Below are 27,429 nucleotides of genomic sequence, written 5' to 3' on the forward strand. Positions count from 1 at the left end.
TATGGTAGGATTAGTGTAAAAGTAAGTGCTTGATGGTTGGTGTGGACTCAGTGGGCCAAAGGGCCTGTTTCTCTGCTGTATGTCTCTATGATTCCCCTCTACTCAATCTCTCCTTCTTCAACAAACCCTCTATCCCAGATATGGCCTGGTGAATCTTTGTTGCACTCCCTCTGTGGCACAAATACTTTTTAAATAAGGAGACTAAAACTGCGCACAGTACTCCAAATTGTGGTGTCACTAAGGCCCTGCACAATTGCAATAAGACATGTTTACATCTATACTCAAATCCTCTTGTAATAAAAGATAACATACCATTTTACTTCATTTCAAATGCCTCAAACTGATTTCCAAGTATACAGTAAAATCCCAATGACCCTAGCCCATCAGCAGTCATATAATCATGTTAGTTTTCATTCTCTCTTTCATTGGATTATTCTTCATAAATCTTCTATTCTGCTAACACCATGAAATTTGTACTTGCATTAAAGTCTAGTGGAGTATCATAGAACAGTACAGCACAATACAGGCCCTTCAGCCCACAATGTTGTGCCGACCTTTGTGTCGTCTGAAAATGTGCCAACCCACCTTTCTACCCCCTCATACAAGTCATTAATAAAATTCACGAACAGCAGAGTCCCAGAACCGATCCTTGTGGGACACCGCTAGTCACAGCCCTCCATTCTGAATGCACTCCCTCCACCACAAACCTCTGCTTTCCACAGGCAAGCCAATTTTGAATCCACACGGCCAAGATTCCTTGGATCCCATGCCCTCTGACCTGAAGAAGCCTACCATGTGGAACCTTGTCAAGTGCCTTACTAAAATCCATGTAGACTACACTACCCTTATCAATCTGTCTGGTCACCTCCTCAAAGAACACTATCAGGCTTGTGAGACATGATCTGCCCTTCACAAAGCCATGCTGGCTGTCCCTGATCAGACCATGATTCTCCAAATGCCCATAGATCCTATCTCTAAGAATTCTTTCCAGCAGCTTGCCTACCACAGACATAAGGCTCACTGGTCTATAATTCCCTGGACTATCCCTACTACCTTTTTTGAATAAGGGGACAACATTCGCCACCCTCCAATCCTCCGGTACCATTCCCATGGACAACGAGGACTCAAAGATCCTAGCCAATGGTTCAGCAATCTCCTCCCTCACCTCGCGGAGCATCCTGGGGAATATTCTGTCTGGTCCCGGGGACTTATCTGTCCTAATATTTTCTAACAGCTCCAACACATCCTCTCTCTTGATATCAACATGCTTGAGAACATTAACCTTACCAACACTGTCCTCAGCGTCATCAAGGCCCCTCTCCTTGGTGAATACTGAAGAGAAGTATTCTTCCACAGCTTCCAGGCACATCTTCCCAACTTTGTCTCTAATCGGTCCTACCTTTACTCTCATCATCCTTCTGCTCTTCACATAAGTGAAAAATGTCTTGGGGTTTTCCTTAACCCTACTCGCCAAGGCCTTTTCATGCCCCCTTCTTGCTCTCCTCAGCCCCTTCTTAAGTTCCTTCCTTGCTACCCTATATTCCTCAAGAGCCTTATCTGATCCTTGCTGCCTAAACCTTATGTATGCTGCCGCCTTCCTCCTAACTAGATGTTCCACCTCTCTTGTCAGCCATGGTTCTTTCACCCTGTCATTCTTTCTCTGCCTCACCAGGACAAATTTATCCCTAACATCCTGCAAGAGATCCCTGAACCACATCTCCATAGTACATTCCCCTTCAAAAATGTCATCCCAATTTACACTTGCAAGTTCTAGCCTTATAGCCTCATAATTTGCTCTTCCCCAATTAAATATTTTCCTGTCCTCTTTGCTCCTATCCTTGTCCATGACAGTGCTAAATGTTAGGGAGCGGTGGTCACTGTCCCCCAAATGCTCATCCACTGAGAGATCTGTCACCTGACCCGGTTCATTACCTAATACTATATCTAATATGGCATTCCCTCTAGTCAGCCTGTCAACATACTGTGACAGAAATCCATCCTGGACACACTTAACAAACTCTGCCCCGTCTAAACCTTTGGTACTAAGCAGGTGCCAATCGATATTTTTTGTTCATATGGGTATTATTTCTGTAGTCTCTTTTTCCCCTTATTCGGCTGTTAGAAACGTGGAGCTGATAACTGTAGCACCTGTTCAAATGCACCTGCAGTGACTCTATTTCTCAATCTTGATTCTTAGTCTCTACTTCCCTGTCTCCATAGCGCTGGATGCAAACTGCTTTGTGGATGTTATATCCAACACTGAGTGTGGTTCTAATTTTAAATGCTTTCTAACATTGAGAAGACAAAAGCCAGTGTCTTTTTTTTCCATTAGCCAGTAGCTTCCGCCTTCTTCCACAGCAACAAACTGGATTTAAACCAGACTCTTCGTAACCTTACAGTTATATTAAACCCTCACCTACATCTTTGGACATGAGATATGTGTTAAAGATAGGTGTTTCACCAATTCTCTTCTCTTGATAATTCCCAGGTTTAGTCACCTTGCCATCAGCTGACAAGGCCCTAGGCCCTGGAATTCCCCTCCTTGACCATTCTGCCTTTGAAATTCTCTATCTTGATGCTCTTGAAAACCTACCTATTTGACCAAGCTGCTCATCTGCCATAATATCTGCTTACATGGCTTAGGTCAAAAGTTTGGTTTGATTATTCTTTCATGAAATACCGTGGAACACTAAAGGTGTTATATGTTGAGTTTAGAAACTCAATTATTCAGTTCATTTAATTTTCAGGATGATGGAACCAAAGGTATATGGTTGCTGAAACTGCAGATGACAGAGAGATAGCTAAGAGAGGAAGTTCTGAAGAAAGCGTCAGGAGGCTGAAAAAGGATACAGCCAAGTTATGTGAGTGGGCAAAGATCTAGCAAATGGAGTATGATATGGGAAATTATGAAATTGTCAATTTTAGCATAAAAAATAAAAAAATGCATGTTGCCTACTGGAATTTAGAAGAGAGGCAGCTTGTTTAAAACTGAGATTCTAAGGGATATTGGTTATGAAGAGGCTGCTTCCTCATGTGGGAGTATATGGACTAGATTTCATCTATTTAAGACCTTGATGAAGCAGGTAGACTGGAATGCGAAATTCAGGTTACAGTGAGATCAACTGTTGTATGATATATGCAATGGTAGCTCAAGTCTGAGGGTCTGAGTGACATATTCCTACTCCTAACATTATTAGTATAGAAATGAGAGAAGTATTTTTGTATAGAGTATTTTTGTATAAGTATTTTTCATTATTTAACATAGCACAAGTGAACATGCTGTATTGAATATACTTGTAACAGTTTCCAGTACGTTATAATTGTTTTATCTGGGATCCTGTTGCAATTGGTCAACAGAACTCCACAAGTTGTAATCAGTGCTTTGCAGTTATTTCACAGTAGTTATTGCCCATAAATAGTAATTCTGAGACCTGGATTAAGATCTGAAGGCAATGGTTCAAATTTTGCCATCACAGCTGAGGAGTTTATCTTTAGTTAATTAAATAGACCAGATTAAGAACATAAAAAATGGGAACAGGAGTAGGCCATGTGGCCCTTCAAATCTTTTCCACCATTCATTAAGGTCATGACTGATCTTCTTCCTTAATGCCATTTTCCTTCACTATCACCATATACCTCAATTTCCTGAATATTCAGAAATCTATCAATCTCTGTACTCAATGACTGAACATCCAGAACTTCAGGAAGAATTTCTTCTGTGAAATGCTGGAAGTTTTTTTTAATCAGTAGAGCGCATGGGCTTGCAGATAAATCTATCATTTTCTTGAGGGATAACGTATTAAAATTGTTCAATCTGATCATTTTCTGATGACTTTTCTTTAAATGTTACAGCGCGTTGGTGGCAGCATTCGACCTTGGAAGCAAATGTACGTGGTTCTTCGTGGGCACTCTCTATTTTTGTACAAAGATAAAAAAGACAAGGCAACTCATGCAACTTGCCAAACTGAAGAAGAGCAACCAATCAGCATCAAAGCCTGCTTGATAGACATCTCGTATAGTGAAACCAAGCGTAAGCACGTATTTCGATTAACCACTTCTGAGTGTGAATACCTCTTTCAGGCTGAGGATCGGGAGGATATGTTGGCATGGATTAAGACTATACAAGAAAACAGCAATTTGGATGACGAAGTAAGTGTATTTTGTTAACTACCGGCAGAAAAAGGGAAAATGATTAACAATACTTTATATTTTGCCACTTTCACTTCTAGCTCTTGTATCTCAGAAGTATGCTATTGCATCAATCTTTTTGAACTTAGTATTTTTATTCTGCAGCTAAAATAGCCTCAATAAGCTATTAGAATTTAATATTGAGAGTTATGACACTGCCTGTGCCTCTTTAAACATAGATTTTAATTGGGCAAAAAATTTTATTGCTGAGTTTATACATTTTCTTGGATTTGAGATGGACTCGAAAAATACCTGTAAGATCTTGTAAGTGTTCGCAATGTTTTATAATTCATCAAAGTCCCTGGTATATTTTTAAAAGATGGAGCTGAAATTCGTTGAAGCAGGCCCCTTGCTGCATTTCTTAGATGCCCAATTAGTTTGGATTTTTTACTCCAGTTCAAATGTTTTCACCTACAAATTACAGAAAATGAATCAGAAGGTGAACAGCAACAGGGGACCATGGGAAATGACTTTTTTTCCAGCAGTTCTTGTTCATGCTTAATTACTCTACCTGGAATCTCTCAAAACCTTAGGGTGAGGGTCCTCCCATCGTGCAAAAGGGAGGGAATTCCAGTATTTATACTCAATGACAATGAAGGATGGAAATTGTATTGCAGCTGTAAAAAGGAGTTTGATTAGGCTCCACTTGGAGTTTTGTGTGCATTTCTGGTCGCCTCATTCAGGAAGGATGTGAAGGCTTTGGAGAGGGTGCAAAACAGATTTACCAGGATGCTGCCTGGATTACTGGGTATTAACTATAAGGCAAGGTTGGATAAACTTGCATTGTTTTCTCTGGAGCATCAGAAGCTGGGTGGTGGGGGGAGTGACCTGATAGAAGTTTATAAAATTATGAGAGGCATCGATAGGGTAGACGGTCAGAATCATTTTCCCAGGGTAGGAGCTTCAAAGACTTGAGGGCATAGCTTTAAGGTGAGAGGGGGAAAGTTTAAAGAAGATGCGCAGGGCAAGTTTTTTTTACACAGAGGATGGTAGGTGCCTGGAATGCACTACCTGGCGTGATGGTGGAAGCACATATGGTAGTGCTGTTTAAGAGGCTTTTAGATGGGCACATGAACATGCAAGGAATGGAAGGATATGGATCACATGCAGGCAGAAGGGATTAGTTTAATTTGGCATCATGTTCGGCACAGACAATGTGGGCCGGAATGCCTGTTCCTGTGTTGTACTGTTCTATGTTGTTTATGCCAAAATAGGATGTTGTGTGGTTTGGAGGTGAAGAAGAAACAGAGTTAATGTTTCAGGTTGAAGAAGCTTCATGAGAACTAGGAAAGTGAGAAAATGTGAAAGAAAACATTTTTTGTTTTTATTTCAGATTTCCAGTATCTAGCATTGGTTTGCATTACAGTCGATGATGTTCTCATGCACTTGCTGCCCTTGTCCTTGGTTGTCGAGGTCATGGGTTTGGAAGATGCTGTATGAGTAACCTAGGCAAGTAATTGCAATGCATTTTGAGAAGCCACACATGTCAGCTGTTGTGCACCTTGGTGGAGGGAATGAATGTTTAGGTTCGTGAATGGGGCACCAATCTAATAGACTGCTTTGTCTGGATGACATTCGGTTTCTTGAGAGTTGTTGAACTGCACTCAGCCAGGCAAGTGGAGAGTAGGTTCTTGGAGCCATCTTCTCCTATTGTTTAATTGTGTACCACCATTCATGACTTGGTGTTTGGGAGTCTACAAGAAGGCTGCACCTTTTGTGGCCACCCAAGATGGTATCAAATTGGGGAAAAAAAAAATTCATTGGTACCTCACAGAGCACTTGATGTGTTTCCAGGAGCTAGAATTAGTGCAAAAATGGGGTCACTGTCGCACTATGTGTAACTATTAGAAATGTTAATGACACCACTGCTGTGCTGGGAACTCTGTCCCTTGCTGGTGCTCTTGCACCAATGAATTGCACACAGCCTGGTGTGGTTTGTTTGTGGGGATGGTGTTACATGGGCCAGAGGGAGTGGTAAAGCCACTCAACGCCAGGTTGTAAGGTTTAGGACTGCTCCCTGGCCAGCACAATGAGTGCAGGTCATTGACAGCTTCTGCTCCATGTGCTGACAGACTGGATCCTAGTTCACCTCATCAGCTCCTGTTTGACGTTTTAGCAGCTGCTCTACCCCTTTATTGTTTTGGGTGTACACCTCTCTTTCCAGACCAGAGATTTCTTAATGGTAATGAGCTTAATGGCCAGTGACCATTATGGATATACAGGAAGGTATATGACTGTTTGGACTGGAGGACCAATAGTGCAAGAGAGAATCCGTGCTCTCTGGGGTAGTGATAAGCTGGACACCTAGTGTACAGTGTTTCAAAGATTAATGGTAGGCTGGAGGATTGGGAAATTTTTAAAAACCATCAGAAGATGATTTAAAAAGAATATAAAAAGGGGGAAGATAGAGTATGAGTGCAAACTAGTAAATAATATACAGAAGTAAGAGCTTTTACAGATAAGTGAGTGGCTAATGTAAACATCATTTCCTTTGAGGGCATGACTGGGAAATAATAAGAAATCAGAAAAAGGCAAAGATTCTTAAGGAGTTATTTTGGATCCATCTTCATAGTAGAAGATATTAAAAACATCCCAATAATAAATATTTAAGGAGCTGCAGGGAGGAAGGAACTTAAAACAATCTCCACCACTAGAGAATGATTACTCTGCAATGAAACATGGTTTTATGAAAGGGAAATCATGTTTGACAAATTTGCTACAGTCCTTTAAAATATAACAAATGGGGAGATAAAAGGCTAGCAGTAGATGTGATATATTTGGATTTTAAGAAAACATTTGATAAGATGCCATGTAAAAGGTTGATGCCTAAAATAAGAACACACTGCTTTAGAGGTGATTATAGTGACATAGATAAGGGAGTGCTAAACTAACAGAAGTCTAGATAAAAGGTTCATTTTCAGACTGGTAATGAGTGGCTAGTGGAGTGCCACAGGGATCATTGCTGGGTCCTCAACTACAGATGACCCCTGCACTATGGCTGTTTGAGTTACAGAAATTTGCTCTTGCAGAATTTGCTAATCACTGCAGGGGTAAATAAATCAACATTGTGTTTTCAGCTAGTGTTTCTTGGTGCATATGCAGCTGACTTGGTTTCACGGCATAGAAAATTGCAATATGGACTGTTTTCTATAAATGCATCCACCGCAACCCCCCTACCACCACCACCACCGTAACTTGGTGGTCACCTGTATTTATAATCTTTGATGATGAAGGGACTGAGTGTACTGCAGCTTAATTTGTTGATGGTAAAAAAATAAATGTGTTAACAAAGAGGACCCATAGCCTTTGAATGGATTAAGGTTAAGTCAGTGGAGAACGTGTTGGAAAGTGGAATATAATGCAGGAAAATGTGAGGTTATCTACTTTGGAAGGAAGAATGAAAAAGCAAATTATTATTTAAACCAAGTGAGAGTACAAAATGTTGTGATTTTAAAAAGGTCCTAGTAGATGAAACGTAAAAAGTGAGTCAGTAATTGGGAAGATTAATGGAAGGTTGAACTCTATTGCAAAGAGTATGGGTTATAAAAGTAAAGACATTTTGATGCAACATTACAGGGTCCTGGTGAGATGGCACCTGGAGTACTGCATGCAAATATGATTTTCATATTTAAGGAGGCAGTGCACAGAAGGTTCACCAGGTTGATTCTTGGGATGAAGGGGTTGATTTATGAAGAAAGATTGAGGAGATTAGGCCTATACCAATAGAGTTAGAAGAATGAGAATTGATCTTATTGGAGTATAAGATTCTTTTTGGGGTTATCCAGAACTTGGATATTCAGAATATGGTGATTTGAGATAGAGATGAGCAGGAATTTGTCCTTTCTGAGGGTCATGAACCTTTTACAAGCCTTCCCAATTTCGATACCAGTCCTTTAGCTGGAGCCCTTTAAGTATCATTAACTAATCAGGTTTAAGGATGCAGAAATAACAAGGAGGAATGAAAAGGAGGGTGAACAAGTAGGGGAATTCAGAATTAAATCAGATGTAGAAAGGAAATTAAGAAAAGATTAGTTTAAAAGTAAAACAATACGAGTCAAAAGGAAAATTAAGTAGAAAATGTAACATGTTTAAAACTTCAGCATTGCATCAGTCATTTCCAATTACATAGTATTTTACAAATATTCGATGGTCGCAATCACATTTTTTTCTACCAAATGCAATTTTCGCGAAGCTTTATTTCCACCTGAGCAATTTTATTTATTGATTAATTTTTTGGAACTGGGTGGTTGCTGGGAAAGTCAGCATTTATTGCACATTTATAATTGCCATTGATCATGGTTAACTAACACCTTGGACCACTACAGTGCTGTTGGATAGAGTTCCAGTGTGTGGTTTAAAAGGCAACATCTAGGTAGTGATGGTTTTAAGCGTCTGAAATGTGGTGGTTCAAAACACCTGATTTCCTTGTACTACTTAGTAATTGATGTCATGTGTTTGGGAGGTGCTGTTTAAGTAGCCTGAACAAGTACCTGCAGTGGATGGTATATGCTGCATCCACTATGTACCGGTGGCGAAGGGAATTAATGTTTAGGATGGGGTACAGGTCAACCGGACTGCTTTGACTGGATAGTATCAAGTTTTTTGAATGTCACTGGACCTGCACTAATCCATGCAAGTGGAGAATTTTCCAGTATACTCCTAGCGGCCTGTAGTTGAAACAGATTGGGTTTTCAGACAAGTTGGTCGCTGCAGGATACCAAGTTTCTAACCTGCTCTTGTAGCTACAGTGTTTATGTGGCTAATCCAGTAGAGCTTCTGTTCAGTCTGACACTCCTAGGATGAGATGGCAGTGCCACTGAATGTGAAGTGTAGCTGGGTACTTATTAGCCCATGGGTATATGTTGTCTTGGTCTTGCTACATTTTGGCATGGCATTTTTATTTACTGAGGGGTTGCAAATGGGATTGAAAACTGTATAATCATCAGTGAACATTCTCACGTCATGATGGGGAATGGGTCGTTAATAAGGAAGATGTACTTAATATTATGACCCACTATGTATTTGTTTATAGCACGTTGTATATATTTGTACAAAAAGAAATAATATGTTTGACTTGTAGGACACGGGAGTTACAAGCAGAGATTTAATTAGTCGGAAGATTAAAGAGTATAGTACCATGATGAAGTAAGTAGTCTTGATTTTCTGGTCTGGTTTTCAAGGGTTATGTTTTTGAACATAAAGCCACTTCTGTTTTACAATTTTAAGTTATCTCAGAATTAAGCTATTACCAGACTGTGCAGAACATTTGGGTTCAGAAGCATTACCTTCTCTATCACTGGATATTGAAGATTGTTAGATTATAGAGCCACGTGCATTACAGATGTTGGTGCACAATTGAATGAATACATAATAATGAAAAACAAAAGAAGTGTAAATCTCCATTAAAAAAAATTGTTAGTTTACTGTACATGTGCAAATAATTCCTATGAAATATCTTACTGGATTACTTTTTTTCAGTACTTCTGGCAGCAAGTCAGAACCATCTCCTAAAACACCACGGCAGACTCTCAGTATTAGGCAGACCTTCTTGGGATCCAAAACTGATCCAAAGAGCCCACATTCTCCAAAGCAAGAGCTGGAAAGAAAACTTATAAGTATGTACCATAGCATTACCAATCATCTCAAATGCTTTCTTTTAAAAACATTTTCTGTTGGACAATTTTTGATATGTTCTCTTAATTTAAATGGATATTATTAGTCTGCATTATTTAAATAGGTAGAAATGGATTTGGTTATCCAGTTAACTAAATAATTTTAGCAATTCTTGGCATGTTTTGTCATTTTCTTATTTATTAGGATAGATGGGCAGGGTTAAGTTCTGAGGGGTGTCATACAGGAGAGTGAAAAGCTGGGGGTGGCGGGTTTTGCAGAGCTTAGCTCCAAAGCAACTGAAGGCATAGCTGTCTGGGAAGGGACATTTAAAATGAGGGCTGTGCAGTAGGTCAGAACTGAAGGTCTGCAGTACCTTTTAAGGCATAGAAGCAGGTAGAGGTACAGTGGGGTGGGGTTGGTGTGGGGAGGCAGCAGAGTTTTGTACTGGGGATTGGACAAGCTAAAATATGCATTCAAGAGAAGGTTAGTTTGGTACATAAAATGTGAGATTACAAAAGTTAATCATATTAATGAAGATGTGAATGTAGATTATCCTTCAAGTCAATATTAGTTGCAAAATGTTATCTAAAATGTTATTAATGCAATACTTAACTGAAATCACTTTTGCTGTACATTGATATTAATGGTAAGTTACTTTGCCATTCAGATGACACAAGCCCACCAAAAGATAAGGGAACATGGCGAAGAGGTATTCCTAGTATAATGAGAAAACCCTTTGAAAAGAAACCAGGTCCTGGTGTAACATTTGGTGTCAGGTTAGATGATTGTCCACCAGCTCTTCACAATAAGGTATGTGGAGAATGTTGTGAATGTACAGTTAGTACTTTATTTATGATTAAAACACTGAAATAACAAGTCTTCCTACAAAAGAGAACATTTTGTTTATGAGCCATCTGAAAACAGGCTCACTAACATAATTTTCCCTACACATTTCTTACCAGGCTTTAAAGTGTCAGCCCAGAAGGCCCATCATTACTAACTAATGTGAAGAATTCCATAAAAGTAGCACAATGTGATATTTATTGAGATTTAATCATTGGATTTATACCCTAGGCTTATCTTAAACTGTTCTAACAACTGGCATTCTGCTATGACATTTATTATGCATTTTATTTGCTTTCCTTATTATTGTTCCCATGTATACAATTATTCCATTATCTAAAAGTGTTCTGACCTAATACATGAACATCATTATGGTTAAGATTCTTTTATTCCATCGAGGAAAATGTTGTCCATATAATGCATCTCAGAAACCTTTGGTCTTGGGCACTTCACTTGCATTAAGCATCTCCAAAGGCTTGACAGAAATGCCATTAAATAGCCTATGGTTAAAACTCCATCCTTTTCCATTAACTCAAATTCTCCACTCTGTACTTCATATTAAAATTTTACCTACTCATCACTCAATCATTTTTTAATTCCATTAACTTTCCTCCTGCTTGTAATCCTACAATTGTCACTATTTAAACAATGAAGTGATTCATGGCCAAAAATTAGATCATGTTACCCTGAGATCTTAAGCATTTGAAAATTGATACGTTTGTATTCAACTCTCAAAATCACAGTTATTATTATAAAAGAATCACATTGCTTCTGAAAGTTGACCCAGTAGTCACAGTCACGATATGCTCTAAAATAAGCCAAGGCACATAGCAAGCAGGACCTGTTCTGAGTGATGTGCATTGTCACTGCAATTGGGTCTCATTTTTCTGCTTTGGAAATGTTAATGACCACTCACAGGGGAGCATGTTTCCTTTCACTACAACAGTGTGATTCTTTTTTTTAAGAGGGCCATGACTGGAGTCTTGAGTTCATTTGACATCTTTCTGCCATCTCTTGGGGCTCAACACTCAGCCAAAGCCCTCTCTTAACCTCGTACATCTGCACTTTCTTTATTTATATGAGGACTAGTCAGTTCTGCTGCAGGCCATCTATCTGTATTATTGGCTCAGTTTTTCTTTCTTATTTCATCAACAGCATACCCCTATTGCCAACTCTAGCCTCCGTCTGTCAGAAATATTACTTTTCTTCTATCTATCCCTCCTCACCCTCTGCAACTTAAAACTAACTTGTTTTCGCTCTTTTCCACTTCTGATGCAGGGTCTTCAAGCTTCTCTTTCCACAGATGCTTCCTGACCTCCTGAATGTTTCCAGAATTTTCTGTTTTTTCTTCACATTTTCAACATGTGCAGCTTCTTGATTTTCCCTCCTCATTCCTGTCGGACACATTATTTAAAAGAATCTTCAATTACTGATTACTAGTTGATTTCTTATGGCTATCCATGTGATTCAACAAGTAGTTTGCTGCTTACTATAGTTGTTTTGAGTTGCAGTAGTCTACAGGGAATGGTAACTGCTGAAGGACTTTTTACTGACTTCAAGCCACAAACCCTGTTGCTCCCAGATGTGGAAGCATTCATAGTTTTCCATTTCAAATATACCATGACAGGAAATGAGCAAAGGTCACACAGAGATAAATCACCTGTTGGAAGGAGAGCTCCCAGCAGGAGGCCATACCTACCCAGGGAGTAATGGGTGTTGAAGAAAATGTGGAAAATATTTTTAAGCCATAGAGGATAGTTTGACTTCATGCTGACCACTCACCCTTCTGAATGCTTGTGATCTGTCAAGCTATTGAACAGTGTAAACAGTGGCGATGATGTTCATTCAACTGAGCACACCAGCTTCAGTGATTAACTAGATCTTAAAATATAACTCTGATCCTGACATGCATGGATTAGAAAATGGAAATTCCTACGCCCCCCCCCCCCCCAACCACAGTAATAATTCTGTAAGACCTCCTCCTATCTTCATGGAATAGCTGGGAATGAAGAATAAATATGCCCTTGTCAGTGACACCATGTCCTGAAAACAAAATAAGAAAACTGACCATAGCTGTGAATTTTCCCAAATGGCAAATGGTGAAAGAGAACTACAATGCAATTATTGTATGGTACTGAAATAGTTCCAGAGTTTTTCAAATAAATTGCTAATTGCACAACTTGTATGTAGATTTTAATAAAGTAATAAGGTATATTTGAAAACTTCCCAAATTGTGTTTTGTAGTATGTACCATTTATAGTTGAGGTCTGCTGCAATTTGGTTGAAGAGAAAGGACTTGAGTACACTGGAATCTACAGAGTGCCGGGAAATAATGCTGCGATATCAAGCTTGCAAGAAGAACTCAACAAAGGGGTGACTGATATTGACCTATTGGATGATGTAAGTCTCCAAAACTTTCTGATTTGAGTGTCTTCTGAAATATTTTTATTACTGTATATAAAAATTGATGGAAATAAAATTGTTCTCGTTTGCAATGTTTCAAAACACAGAAATGGAGAGATCTGAATGTTATAAGTAGTTTACTGAAATCCTTCTTCCGAAAACTTCCAGAGCCTCTCTTCACAAATGGTAATTATATTTTTGATTGTTTTAATCCATCCTTTATTCCAATTAGTCAGCAAACAGTAGGGATTTGACTTGTGATTCTTCATTGTTTTATTTTGAAATCCATTTAATTAAAGTCTGCAGAATTGCAGACCATTGCTGAGTTGCACTTTAGTTAACCAATTTATATCAAGTATCTTTTCACTAACCAGGAAACTTACTTTAAGAAAACCTGTTCACAAAAAATAGTTTAGTGAAATACTATTTATTAAGTATGCTTGAAGCTTTCTACTTTATGATCAATTTTTGTATTCTCTTCAAGATAGGTTGTTTACTTACAGCTAACTTGTCCATAATTTCTTTAACCAAGTTTGCTTTCCCTTGGATAGCAGGCTCCGTGGACAGAGTTCAGGTAGTGAGCCATATCTAAAATGACCTAAGCCTTTAGGAAATCAAGCCTAAAGTGAGAAAGAGCTGTTTGACCCCTGACCCTGCTTAAATAAAGCTCATTTAGTGTTACTCTTTCATAGAATTCCCTAGAAGACTGGCCAATTTTGTTGTTCTTTCAAGAATTAATTTAAACCAATTTAAGAGACTTGCTCATGACTACAGCAAATCACTGTGGTTACAGATATATTGTTATAAGCACAACAGATTTATTAAGTAAATTGCATCCAGTACTTAGAAGCAACATTTTACTGTGGTGGTGGTTGCAGTTTCTTCCCCATACCATTGGGTACTTGCTCTCTGAATGTGTGCAATGCAATCTCATTTCCCCCTACTGTATGTACCCTGTTGACTGCATGTTCTCTTCTTTCTGGCTATGGTTGCAGTCTCTCTCTTACCCCATACTTTCATTTGCAATATTTTTTTGATCTTGCATAAAACAGGCAGTCTCCTAAGCAATCTTACCATTTGTTATTTCAACGATACTTTTGATATTTTATTACTACCCGTGTTTCTTATGTTGGTGAAAAGGTAATCAGTAGCCTATCACTTAATGTAGCCTTTGACAGTGATGTGATGCAAGATTCAATCTTCATGTAGTGAGCATCTGAACAGCAGAATAATTAGATTTCATCTTGTCCTACTACTAAGACTTTGTCAGGAAAGTTCACATGTTCTACACTCACACTGCAGTGAGGAACTCCTACACCAGTATCCTTAGGCTGAGGTGATTTATTTCCAACAACTACAATCATCCTTGTGCCCAGTATGCCTTTGAGCCAGTGGAGAGTTTTTCTTCGGATTTATGTTTACTGGACCTGCTTAATGCTGTGCTTGGTCATTTGTTCCCTTGAGGTTAGGGGCAGTCACACTCGCCCAGCCTCTGAAATTGAGCGCTTTTGTCCATATTTTGACTAACACTAGAATGAGATTTATGGTCCTGGCAGAATCCAAGCCAACTATCAGTGAACAGGTTATTGTTGAGTGAGGGCTGCATAAATGCATTTTGTTAACCGGTTTGATTATTTTGCTCGATTGAAATTAGACCACAAGAATAATTGGCAAGATTGGAGTTATCCTTTTTGTGGGCAGGTCATATGTTGTCAGTTTTCCAGAGCTGTCCTTAATCTAGCTGTATTGGAACAGGTTGAGGTAGAGCTAGTTTGGAACAGCAGGTGCTTTAACTATAATATGGTCTCCTGATTTCAAATTGTAGAAGTTTTAAAGAATAAATCCCTATATAGCTATTGTTTTGAACATTATAGTAATAATTGCACCATTTATTAAAATGATTTATTTGTGTGTTACAGACAAATATGCTAATTTCATAGACGCCAACAGAAAAGAGGATTCAGTGGATAGACTCAGAACCTTAAAAAAATTGGTAATCCTTATCCATGACCAGTATAACTTTACACATGGTTGACATTAAACCTTGTTTCTATGCATTAAAATTATTTCTGATTGTAAAACAATTTCAGATCCGAGATTTGCCAGATCATCACTATGAAACATTAAAATTCCTGTCCGCACATCTGAAGACAGTGGCAGAAAACTCTGAGAAAAATAAGGTATCCGTTTTCAAGTTCTTTCAATACTTTGAATCTATGCATGTGCACATTTTTTTAATATTAAAATTGGGAATATTCAATTTGTCTCTGTATATTGAAATTCTGACTTCAAACAACAATGATAAACTAAAGCAAATATGAACACCAGCAGCAAGTTAAAATTTAGAATAATGTCCAAATTGTTATTTACTCAGCTGTTCTAATGTCAGAGGATATAGTTTCCAGATGTCATTATGATTCCTGTTCCTGGTTAGAGAAACATGTCCTGTGATAGTTAACAATGTGTAGGTGATCTGGTATGGTGCTTTCACTTTATTTTTCAAAATCTGAAACTGTTGTGCACTTAGATGGAACCTAGAAATTTGGCAATTGTATTTGGCCCAACCCTTGTCAGAACATCAGAAGACAACATGATGCACATGGTTACTCACATGCCAGATCAATACAAAATAGTGGAAACGCTCATACAACATGTAAGTTTACTTTATATCGATGGCAAATTATTAATTCTAATAACCAATGATTGTTTGAGTTAATAACTAAATTGTAACAACCATTGATCTGATTGCATTTTCAGTATGACTGGTTTTTCACTGAAGAAGGTGATGAAAGTGCAACCGTAAGTAATAATAATTTCAAAGCATACTTAGAGATGTGCAACAGACCAAACTGGAATTGATGTCAATCTCATTCAGTATCCTTACCCACAATAATGTTGAATGTTTTAGTAATCCTCCGAGTTGTCTATTTTTTTGGGTTAACAATTCTTGTACATTTATTTTCTAATAGTTTTTAATCTTAACACTTTCATTTATTAGTATAAATTCCAAAGAAAGCTGTTAAAACAATGCACCTTCATTGCCTGCATCTGCAAGGTTAAACATTTTTGCTGTTGAACTTTGCTGATTTATTTTTGCGCAAATTAGTTTAAATAAATTATCTAAAAGTATAAGATTTGATGGCAGTACCTTGATGGAGTGCTGCAGGTTGTTAAAGTAATGACATTTAAAATGTATGTGTTTCCTTTTGAAAATGTAAAGAAACAATTTCTTGGTGCTCTGTTGCCATTTGTGGTTTTAGAGGTGCAGAAAAGTGCATTTTTGCAGAAAGCTATTAATACATTGGCTCTCCCAATTGGTACCTGACATGCTAATTCATTCTTTGGAATACTCATTTTATGTAAAATTAAGGGATACATTTTATTCTTGATATATGCATACTTGTATGGAAATAGACATGTTGAGTAAAACTAGTATTGGTCTTCATGTGAATAAACGGTATGGATTATGAAGCTACGGAAATCTGCTTGTTCTCACTTGAAATCCAAATGACCTTTTGGTAATGCATCTATTAAAGTTGTGCTTTGGTCTTTCTCCTGCCATCAGTATTATGATATATGTGGTGCTTCACTGTGAGAGAAAAGTAAGCTTTCTGTTTGAAACAGACTGTCACTATTTTGGAAGAATCTGATTTATGCTTGCAAGGTTTTTAAGCATTCTCTATTTTTTTTTGACTGATTCTAATTCTAAATTCTGAATTAGGTATAGAAAACCTCTCAGATTTGGAGGAAGCAGAGGGAGGGGAATTTCCTACTGGACCCTGTGAATTTTACCAATTTTGTTTCAGAAAATGACATGCACAGACTGCTGTAGTTCATGAATGTTATTACAGGAATGTAGTTCATTCAGTTTCTGTAGGTTAATGGAGATTTAAACACAAAATGAAACTTGGTTGTCTAGGTGCCTCCATTCTTAATGTGGAGGCAAAGTAAGTAGCACCGTTTTAAAAGTGTGCATTTCTAGTGCTACTTGTGATTCCATTGGGTTTAGAGATGTTTGCAAGTATACTTCTACTATTAATCTCATATTATTAACATGGACATTAGTACCTGTTTTTGAGGGGGGGATGAAAAATAATTTTACACTTAGGCATACAGTGGTAGCATAGCAGTTACCATCTAATAAGCCAACAATCCAGAGACCTGAGTTCTGATCTCACCATGACAGTTGTGGAATTTAAAGTTCTGCGAATATCTAAATTTTTTAAGAAGTCATTAGTAAAAATAATTACAAAACTGCTGGATTGTTATGAAAACCCTTTTGGTTCACTGATGCTCTTCATATGTAGCAAATGCTGTAATCTTTGAAATAAATTTCAAATGTATCATACAAGCTACCTTTTTGTATTTCCTTAGACTCTACACAAAAAGGTATGAAGCAGTAATTGACTGTGTGTTCTCGCATATTTGAAGTTTGACATTTTGGTGACATCCTTTAATTCCATGCTAGTGCAGCAAAGGAGGTATCCTGTTTTCTCAGAAGGGAACTGGGTCCAGTATATAAAGTTATTAAAGCACTGAAAGCATTCACTCAAAGAATAGCTTCTGAGCTTAAAACAGGCAAGCTGCCTTCTTTTTCAGACCCCGGTTCAGGCATTTCATAATGATATGCTGTTCAGTGACAACCTTGCCACACTGGAGAATGTAAAGAGTTTTAGTCTTGGGTTACTGGTGTGTTTTTTTTCTTCTAGTAAAAGAAAAACAACTTTCTGATCTTCTTACTCTTGTGAATGTAGACACCAATCCAGGAAGAAAGCACAGTTGATACACAGCCAGTGCCAAACATAGATCATTTGCTAACCAACATTGGGAGAACAGGAACTACTCCGGGAGATGTTTCAGGTAACTGCCTGAACAAGACACTGCAGAGTTCGGTAACAGACAGTGTCATTGTTACTGACCAACTTCCTACGGAAGTAGACAGTTCAAGATTGAAATGCTTGTATTTGCCCATTCAAAACTGCAAATACTTGTAGGGGAAATTTGTTGCATATGTGAAACAATTATAATAACCTCAAATTATGTACATAAGTGTTCAGAGGTGTGTTGTTTTTTGGCTATCCATGATTATAATTTTAAAAGGCAAATGGTTTTATAACATTGTTATATATAGTGTGCTATGCACTTTTTTTAAGTTATAATTAACCATAGGACTAAAATGTTTCCAGAAGTTTCAATTTTCATTATGTATGTGTTGGCTTGCATTTTGGTAATTGTTGCAAGGTGATCTGAAAAATAAGTGTTTAATTTTAAGTCTGAACAAAACTATAAATCTTATAGGGCTTACCTGGTTGATGGTTGGAAGCTTGTATGTGCTGTACTCTGTGGGACTGTGATGTGTGAATGTGTTAGTCATGGCAGTATCACTTTTTATCATGTACTCAGGCTGGACTTATCTAGGTAAACTTTCACAAGTTCTTTTACTTCCTTTCTCCAGCCTGTTTCAACTTAACTAACTCAAATTATACTCTTATTTTGAAGTGATAATAATTTCATTAGGTTTTAAAACAATCGAAAAAGAAATGTATATCTGGGGCACTTTAAGATCATTTAGCATTCATTTCATTCTGTGAGGTGTGCAATGCAACTTGAACAAGAGAATGAGAAAAGAGATACTGATTCATTAAAACAAGTTATCTAACTTAACTGAATGTACTCAAAAGTTTTGATTAAAGTAATGTGATCCACCTGAGTTTTTATTATCAGAAGAATGTTAGAGAATTTCTGTCTGCAAGTTTTGTGACCGTCTTCTATAAATTAATTGTTAATTAAAATTGCACAATAATTTGTATTTTAGTGTGGTAATTTTGTGTTTATGCTGTGCCATTTCTTTATCTTCTGATCTTACTCTCAATATCATTAATTATGGTTTGGAGGATGTTTCTGTCCATTAGTGTGAGCTTGTCATCCTATCCCCTGTTGAACTAACCCAGCATGTCTTTTCCCAAACTTGTCAACTTTGTCACATAGCTCCTGTCTGAGTGTTAAAGGGTTTTTTTCCAGCATTTACACATACTGATCTTGAAACAGGCGAAGTTGGAGGAGTCTATCACACTGTGATGTCACTGATGGATTCTGTGATGTCACTGATGGACAGCTGGAACTGTAGGAAGAAGGAGGATTGTTGCCCTCATTGTAGCTGCCTAGTCTGCAGAAACCCCCGTTTCTTGTAAAATGGAAAATTATCGTCTGTGATGTAAATTTGCTGTTATGATTATTTTAAAAAGACCAATACTACTTTCTTAAAGTCTTTCTGCTGTTTCTTATCATTTCTGAAGCAGACCCTGAGGAGAAATAGCATGGTATGGTCTATTAGTTTTTATAGTCATGTAGCATAAACCATGTTTCAAAAGGGGTGTGGCTGGGGGCTCAGCTCTTGGTCTGCCTTACAGACTTGCAAAGTGAATTGCAGGAGTAGTTTTAATGTACTAATAGCTTTAAAATACTGAAAATTTATATTTAAAATCTGGAATTTTGCTAGCCCCTTTCTGCCCCCCTCATAATTTTATAGCCTCAGCTGTTGCCCCATAGTAAATCTCTTTTTGCAGCTTTCATTCTACATTTCATCATGCCCTTGTCAAATTTGAAAGTCACATGCTTCTGTGTGAATTCTAAGTATACTCAGTTGACTTTATCTGAAATAATGTTAATATAGCTTAAAGCAAAAAAAACATTACTTTTTGTTTTTTGAGTTCTGTGCTTTCTTGTTTTGCTCTGCGATCATTTGCATTTCTCTTGGAGTAGGGAATTCTTGTGAAGTGTCTTTTAAAGTAACATCTTACAGATGTAGGCCCCTTAGACCAGTACAAACATTTGTGCAGCTATAACTCAGAGACCAGCGGCGTGCTTAGAAGTGTGAGTGCTTTAGTTTTCATAAAGCATGTTATGAGGACACATTTTAAAATAAAATTGAAAGAATGAGTTCTGCAAATGGAAACAAGAATAAATTGTTTCAATATGTACTAATGTTTAATTAGTGTTTGTGTTTTTTCTAAGAGAACAGGGTCCCTTTGCCATCCCTCTCATTGAGCTGGTTTAACCCCAATTTCACAGCATACTTTCATGGTGGTGGCTGTCTGTGCTGCTTTTCATCTCAGTGAGCTATAACTCTCCACTCTGTGCCTTTTTTCTATTGCAGTCATACTGTTTTCTATGAATTATGATTTTGCTTCATAATTATAAATGTGCTTTAAATTGTTTGAAATAAATAATAAGTAAACAGATAAATAAATACCATTTTTCTTTCTCCTCTCTTACAGATTCAACCACTAGTGACTCAGCAAAATCTAAGGTGAGAGCATAACTCCAAAGAAAAATAAGACCTTGTAACCCATTTGTTGGCTTAAAGTTATAAAGGTGTGCAATAAAAATATTTGGCAACATTGTTTAATTTCAGAATTGAGGACGCTCTCCTAATTGGTTATTGCAGAATTAATCGAGTTTTTCTGACCTTCATCAAAGTCTTTTATGTAGCTAAAGTATTTCTTGCATTGTATAAAATATCCTGTAAAATCATTTGATGAAGAGCATTAGGTTTCTCAACTATCTTGGACACTATTTATCCATACCCTTTCTCATCCCATCACCAGCCTTTTTTGTCCAAACCACCCTCCTCCAAAGCTTCTCCTCGGTTGTCCATTGGTATATGACTGCCCATGCCTGGAACTACTCCCTACTATTCAAGTATAATCAGAAGTTTTCCATCAGTGATGTTCTTTTCTTTCTGAAACCATCATCCTGAGCACCCAAAGATTTGTAATTAGACCTCTCCTGTTTATCCTCCATATGCTATACCTCACACCAGCATGTAAAAATAAAGCATCAGATTCCATTATTCATGCTGATGGCACCACCTCTCTCAACCTCTCCAGTGCCTTGAACTTGCCACTCTGTTTGTCCAATATCCAGTATTGGATCAACAGAAATTACTTCCATTATTGGGAATGTTAAAGCCATTAGTTTAGTTGCTAAAGTCCAAATCTACCACCCTGCCTTCAACAATTTTCTTCATTACCTTCTCAAAAGAAAACTCAATCAGATTTGTGAGACGAGATAGGATTTCCCCTGAATTAGCCTTTGCTTTTCCAAGTGAAATTGAATCCAGTACGTGAGATATTCTAATAATTTCCCCACCACTGATGTAAGGCTCACGAGCATGCAGTTTCCTGGCCTATCTGTACTGTCCATTTTCAATAAGGGAACAACACTTGCTATCCTCCATTCTTTTGGAACGGCATCCTGACTAACAAAAATACAAAAATCTCCCATCAGAGCCCCAGCAATCTCCTCCTTTGCTTTCCCATAGTATTCTAGGATAGATCCCATCAGCCCCTGGGCATCTATTGACCTTGATCTGTGCCAATATCTTTAACACTTCCTCCTTCCTGAACAGACGTGGTCCAGAATATAAGCATACCCCTCCATCCCCTAACTCTCCATCATCCACATCGTTCCCCCAGATGTCTTAAAAGATGTCAGCATTTTTTTTTAATCCGTTTCTGATATAGAAACAGTCAAAAGGGAATTGGATAGGCATGAAAAATTTAAAAATCCAAGAAGTACAGATGCTGAAAATCTGAAGTAAAAACGGAAATGCTGGAAATGCTCAGAAGGTGTGGAAAGTGGAACAGAGCCAATATTTCAGGAATAAATTGCTGGGCTACAGGGAAAGAATGGGGAAATGAGACTGACTGTATTGCTCTACAGGGAGCTAGCACAAACTTAATGAGCTGAATGACCTTCTTGGGCAGTTCTCTGATTCTACTTTCTTGATAAAAAAAAATTAAATGTGATATTTATGTACAGAAGTCCTTTTGATAAAATGGAACTATATTCACAAATGTGGTTATGGGTAGTTTCACTGTAGAATTCTTGCAGATGTAAGTTACTTAAATTGCAGAAATATATTCTGTAGTCACAAGTCTCAAAAAGGTGTTCAAGAATCTTTCCTGTGATCTGTATGCTAGTCTTTTCTGTTCTTTTCTATTAAAAGTCCCATTCCCCCATGCTCTTTGTGTTTTCAGCTTTTTTCCCCCATTAGTAATGACTACATCCTTAGTTATGATGGAAATTGTATGTGTAAACTTGCCCCCTGCAATTACACCCTCCGGCCAGTGGCAACACTACAGCAGCTCAGTTTTGCATCCATTTTGGCCTTTATTGCAGATCTACTACTTCTGCATCACAAATTCTCATGAGATTCTCTATTTAATTGTTAAAATCAAAGTGTATGTATGTTAAAATAAGGGCTGTGTTTAACTTTCGTAATTGATGTTGAATTACATTTAATTATCTTTTGTCCTTTAAACTCCAGTTGGTTTTAACTGCCTTCCATGCAATCGCAATATAACCAGGTTATTGAAATAAATATTAAAAATTCTAGCCTTATACCTGGCAAAAATTGCTTACAGATCATAACTTCTTGAGTCTTAATAATTTTCATATTGTTTGGAATTCCATGTCTCATATCGGCAAGGATATGAAAAATGGTACTATGTTAACATTTTAATTTCTCTGTACAGTTCAAACCCAAATATAGATAGGAAGGGTTCTGATCCTTGCTGTTAAATGGTAACCTCTGATGTGTACAGGCTTTGAATTTGATTGGTCAATGTGGAACTAGGACCTGCAAAGCAATTAGGTTGATGATGTTTCAGCAGAACCACACTTTGCAACTGGAATGGGATTACAAAAAAATTGTCCCAAATTAATTAGGATTGAGCACCTCAGTTTCTAGATAGTTGCATTATGTAATGTATGGAATTAAGTTTTTGATTGTTTAATGTGTTTGAACTGCAGCTATGTACAGCTTCATAAAGCTTCACGTACAGCACCATTTTAAACTATATTTAAGTGGTATTGTTTTAATCAATTTGTTGCTGCTATACACCATAGTTTTCAGTGAGTGCATTCTGTGCATTTAAGAATGGCAGAGATCACATGGTCAGATTATACTTTCAGTATCCTATGGCTGAACCCTGGAGCAATAATTTGAATCCCCTGGTTGTTGTTTATAGTGTGAGCATTTCAGGGAAATGGGAGGAGAAAGAAAAAAGTTGAATGCTTTCTCCCTGGCCCAGAAAATGTTGTTTCCTTTTCTATCGCTGATTACTTCAAATGAAATGAAATACAAGGCACCCAGAAAGTGTTAAGTAACATTCACATTTTTCTTGCATATCCCTTAATGAAGGCACATACTGTATTTGTAAATTCTAAAGATGGGAGAGGATGCATGTTTCTTTTGCCCAAATGACAAGTATCTTGGGTGTATGATTTTGATTACTACACTATGAAAATTTGGTCATTGTCATGTGTAAACCAGAGCATTTTTAATACACTCCCCATAACTGACATTTTCAATAGAAATCAAAAAAAGTGCACATGCTGTAATCTGGAATAAGAACAGGAAATGCTGGAAATACTTAACAAGTCAGGCAACATCTATAGAAAGAGAGAGTAAACACTTCAGGTTTGAGTTCTGATCAAGTTTTCCACCTGAAACAGTCACTGTTTCTCTTTCCATCATTGTTTTCAAGGTGCATAATCCACTTAAAGTCTGTTATCTTGAATATATTTGTAAAGTTCAGTGTTTGGTGTTCAGTATAATTAATATGGAAAAATGTATTTCTTATTTTAAACATTTTCTTCCATATTTAACAGGGTTCTTGGGGATCCGGGAAGGATCAATACAGCAGGGATCTGCTTGTGTCATCCATCTTTGCTGCAGCCAGTCGTAAAAGAAAGAAAAAGGATATAAAGTTGCAACAAAGTAGTTCAGATGATGAGTTGGAAAGTGGATTCTCCAGGAAAGAAATATCAAACCGTTCCCACACCGTTGTAGCTAAGGAACTGGGAAATAAACGAGAATCTGAAAATGAAGTTGACTTACCTGAACCGAAAGGAAAACAAGATAATTGGTATAGCGAACAGCAGGAGAAAGGAAGTACAGAGGAAAGGAATCAATCTTTGTCTGTAGCATTAATTGAAAAGTATGAAATGAGAAAGCAAGCATCTCCAGAAGAAACAAGCTTCACAGAGCAGAAGCTTCCAACGTACTGCGAAAAATGCACAGACTTGCCTAATATCAGTTGTTCCAGTCCACAACTAATTGCAAGCACAAAGCCCATTTCTACTGTTGAGGTTTCTTTGAGTAACATGAACCCCGACATGGATAAAGCTGTGACTGACTTAACTATCACAGTCAGTAATTGTTCTCTGGACTCTCAACAGCAAACTAATTTAAGCAAGTCAAAGAAACCAGCAGATGCAGTTACTGCAGATGTAAGTTCCATCGCTTCAGAATATTCCACAACTTCTTCTATAGCATACCTTCCAGGAATGGATTCCCATGTGCTGAATGCAGAAGTCCAATCAGTGACAGAAAGCAAAGGTGATGAGGCTGACGATGAGAGAAGTGAACTTGTCAGTGAAGGACACCATGTAGAAACAGATAGTGATAGTGATTTTTCTGTTTTTGCTGCAAGTTGTGCACCTGAAAAGCTTTTATGTGAAATGAAACAGGATCCATCAAAGAGTGTCAGGAAAAACTCAGAAGGAAGTGACAAGACTGGAACAGAAGGAAGTTCAACACCAAGGTTAGATGATAGGAAAGCATTCAGCTCACGTAAGCTCATTGAGAGTGATACACTTTCCAAGAAAAAGTCTTTTCGGTTGAAAGGTGAAAGTGAGGTGTCAGTAGATACAAAGGAACAAAAAGAGGTAGAGAGAGAACAGAAGGTCTGTGATGTCATGAAGAAAGGGAAATCCACAACCAGTCTGGCTTCATTCATTAAAAATGAACCTGATAAGATCGAGCCTGGATGGAAATTAAAAATTACAGACCGTTTAAAACTACGCCTAAAGATATCTGCAGATGATATGTTTGGAGTTGGCATACAAAAGTCAGGCTCTCCTGAAACCAGTAGGAAAAAAAACATTAGGCGGAGACATACCATGGGAGGAAATAGGGATTTTGCAGAACTCAGTGTTTTAAATGCATGGAGAGCACAGGAACAAGAACAACATTCTCCAAATAACGCAGGGAGTGGAGATAACGAACCTCATTTGTCAGCAATGGATCGCCTCAAGCCGAAATGTCAATCCCAGGATCTCTCGATCACAGAGTGGCTTGCACGAGAACGCTTACGCACTAGCACATCAGATTTGCACACAGAAAAAACCTTGGAGCCAAGAACTGCGGTCATTAGTTTAGACAAAGGCACAAACACAGAGTTGTCTGCATCATCTGGAGAAGATGCAGTCAGCTCTGGGAGTTTGCCCCAATTCAGTCACCCTTCCCCTTCAACATCTCTTAGCCCACCATCTTCAACAGATCAAGTAAATGGTGACAGCCACCAAAGCAAGGGAAAGAACAATTTTAGTACAACAGTTGATGCTCATCCTCATAAAATATCCAGTAATCAAGTAGTCAAGTCTCGCTTCTATCAGTACTTGTAGGTCTGCTATTATTTATGTGTCTAGTGCTGCAGAAAATTGTACAGCAAATTGCTTGTCAAACAGTATACTGTTTTCTATATGAATTTCCTGTACATATTTCTATCTGTACTTGAATTTTGAAACAGTTGATGCTCTGCCTATAATACAGGCTGGTTTCTGTGCTGGGTACTGTGGAAGCTCGTTGTGTACACTGACAGCCAGAAAAAGGATAACTCTTTGTACAAAATAAATTTATAAATTGACGTAGAAGAGCATCGAGTGCTGAAGCCTTCTGACGCACATTTCCATAAATTAATCATACTGCATGATCAGCAATTCCTGCGTAAATTGGATTCAGCTGCATATATTTTACATCAGCTTACAAGGGCGAGTGAAATAAACTTTTTGGATTTGATCTTTTGAACTTCATTTGCTAAAGAAAGTGCCTCATCTCAAAAAGGAAATTGGTTTAGATAGGGTGCCATATTGTCATTTTAGTTTAAAAAAACTAGAAATCTACTGTGAAACAAATTATTTATCTGTAAACACACAAAAATATCATTAAGATAATTTTCCAGATTTTATTAACTGAACAGCTAGAGCTTCCACACTATAGGCATTCCAGTTGGATCTTAAGAACATTTTTTTAATTCAGACTTTTAATACAGTCTTTGTATGGGACTTGATTTTTTTTTAAAGTTTATGTAAAGATACATAAATGTATATAATTTCATGTGTCGCTTTTTCAAATTTGAGATTTGATAAAAGCTTTGTAACATAGGCATGTAGATAGTGGTCTCTGGAAAAACTGGTCCCTTGCTCATTTTTCATCATCTCTAAAGAGAATCTTAACTGTGCATGAGAACTGTTTTCTCAGATTCAACATTGTATTTAGCCTGTGTACAGATAGAGGCAAATTGTTTGTAAATGTGCCCTGGAAACACTGGAAATAAATTTTTTGTTTCTGTGGTTCTTTGCTTCTGTTCTTTAAAGGCATTGAGCTCAAAAAGTTAAAACAAAATGATGCATGTCACTCCATTTTATCTCTTTATGGTCCTAAGTTTCCTTCCACCCCGAAGAGATGTTGGTTAGGTTTAGCAATGGTGCAGTGAAGATAATTCCTTTGGGATCTTAGTGAATAGTGATGCCAGCATTAATAAAGATTGAAATAGAAATTGGTAATATAGACACAACACTAATATGTTAAATAGGCCACAGAAAAGACAGTGTGGGGGGATTGAAAGTTTGGGTGATGAGATTAGGAAAAAGAGACAAAGTACTAAATTTTATATTTAAGGTCTTAAGCTGTTCATGGCTGTGGGTAAAAAAGGATTGTTTCCTTTTTGATGCACAGTGTCAGTTAAAATGTTATGAAAAGTGTTTTTAATTGACAGCCCCAACTTTCTGCACTGGAATAACAGGTCAGTCCAATGGTCAGAAGAACTTAAATCTGAGATTGATGGAAGTTTGTTAATCAAAGTTTTTAAATTAAAAATTCCCTATTGATGAACAGATTTCCAAACTACAACCACCATGGAGAAGTATATCTTAACCACTCCTAAAAATCCTACCTCCAACTTGGAGATTGTGTGCCTGGTCCTAGACTTCTCAATGAGCAGTAGTTGTTTCTCTCTGCCATTTTCCCTTAATATTTCGAAACATCAAATTGCAACTTAAATAATTTCCAGATACCATAATTCTGGTGTGTCATCTCTTATTATTTAACCTCTTGAATCCAGGTGACAAAAACTTAATCTGAACCTACCAAGGCCAATATATCCTTCCTATGGTGTAATGCCCAGATCTAAAATAATCCCAGTGTGATCTCACCAAACTTTCTATAGGGGCAGGACAGCTTCTACTCCACTGTCCTCTTCCTTTAGCTGCAAAGCCCGGTAGTCCATTAGCCCCTTTTAATTATATTTTGTA

General features: G+C 37.6%; 1 protein-coding gene across 6 annotated transcripts in view; it reads left to right on the forward strand.

Annotated features, from left to right (window-relative positions):
- LOC127571044 (rho GTPase-activating protein 21-like) overlaps positions 1-26,570 on the forward strand; it is a 228,031-nt gene extending 201,461 nt beyond the window's left edge. For all 6 annotated transcript variants that reach the window (XM_052017052.1, XM_052017051.1, XM_052017050.1 and 3 more), the window contains 13 exons: positions 3,853-4,149; positions 9,269-9,333; positions 9,667-9,803; positions 10,469-10,611; positions 12,889-13,044; positions 13,155-13,233; positions 14,967-15,040; positions 15,138-15,227; positions 15,575-15,700; positions 15,805-15,846; positions 17,802-17,907; positions 20,325-20,356; positions 23,725-26,570. In XM_052017052.1, coding sequence (XP_051873012.1) covers positions 3,853-4,149; positions 9,269-9,333; positions 9,667-9,803; positions 10,469-10,611; positions 12,889-13,044; positions 13,155-13,233; positions 14,967-15,040; positions 15,138-15,227; positions 15,575-15,700; positions 15,805-15,846; positions 17,802-17,907; positions 20,325-20,356; positions 23,725-25,521 — 3,144 coding nt within the window. In that variant the 3' untranslated portion in view covers positions 25,522-26,570. The remainder of the gene's footprint in view (positions 1-3,852; positions 4,150-9,268; positions 9,334-9,666; positions 9,804-10,468; positions 10,612-12,888; positions 13,045-13,154; positions 13,234-14,966; positions 15,041-15,137; positions 15,228-15,574; positions 15,701-15,804; positions 15,847-17,801; positions 17,908-20,324; positions 20,357-23,724) is intronic.
- Positions 26,571-27,429: the final 859 nt, after the last annotated feature.

Source organism: Pristis pectinata, chromosome 5, assembly GCF_009764475.1.
Source record: "Pristis pectinata isolate sPriPec2 chromosome 5, sPriPec2.1.pri, whole genome shotgun sequence".
Taxonomy (NCBI): domain Eukaryota; kingdom Metazoa; phylum Chordata; class Chondrichthyes; order Rhinopristiformes; family Pristidae; genus Pristis; species Pristis pectinata.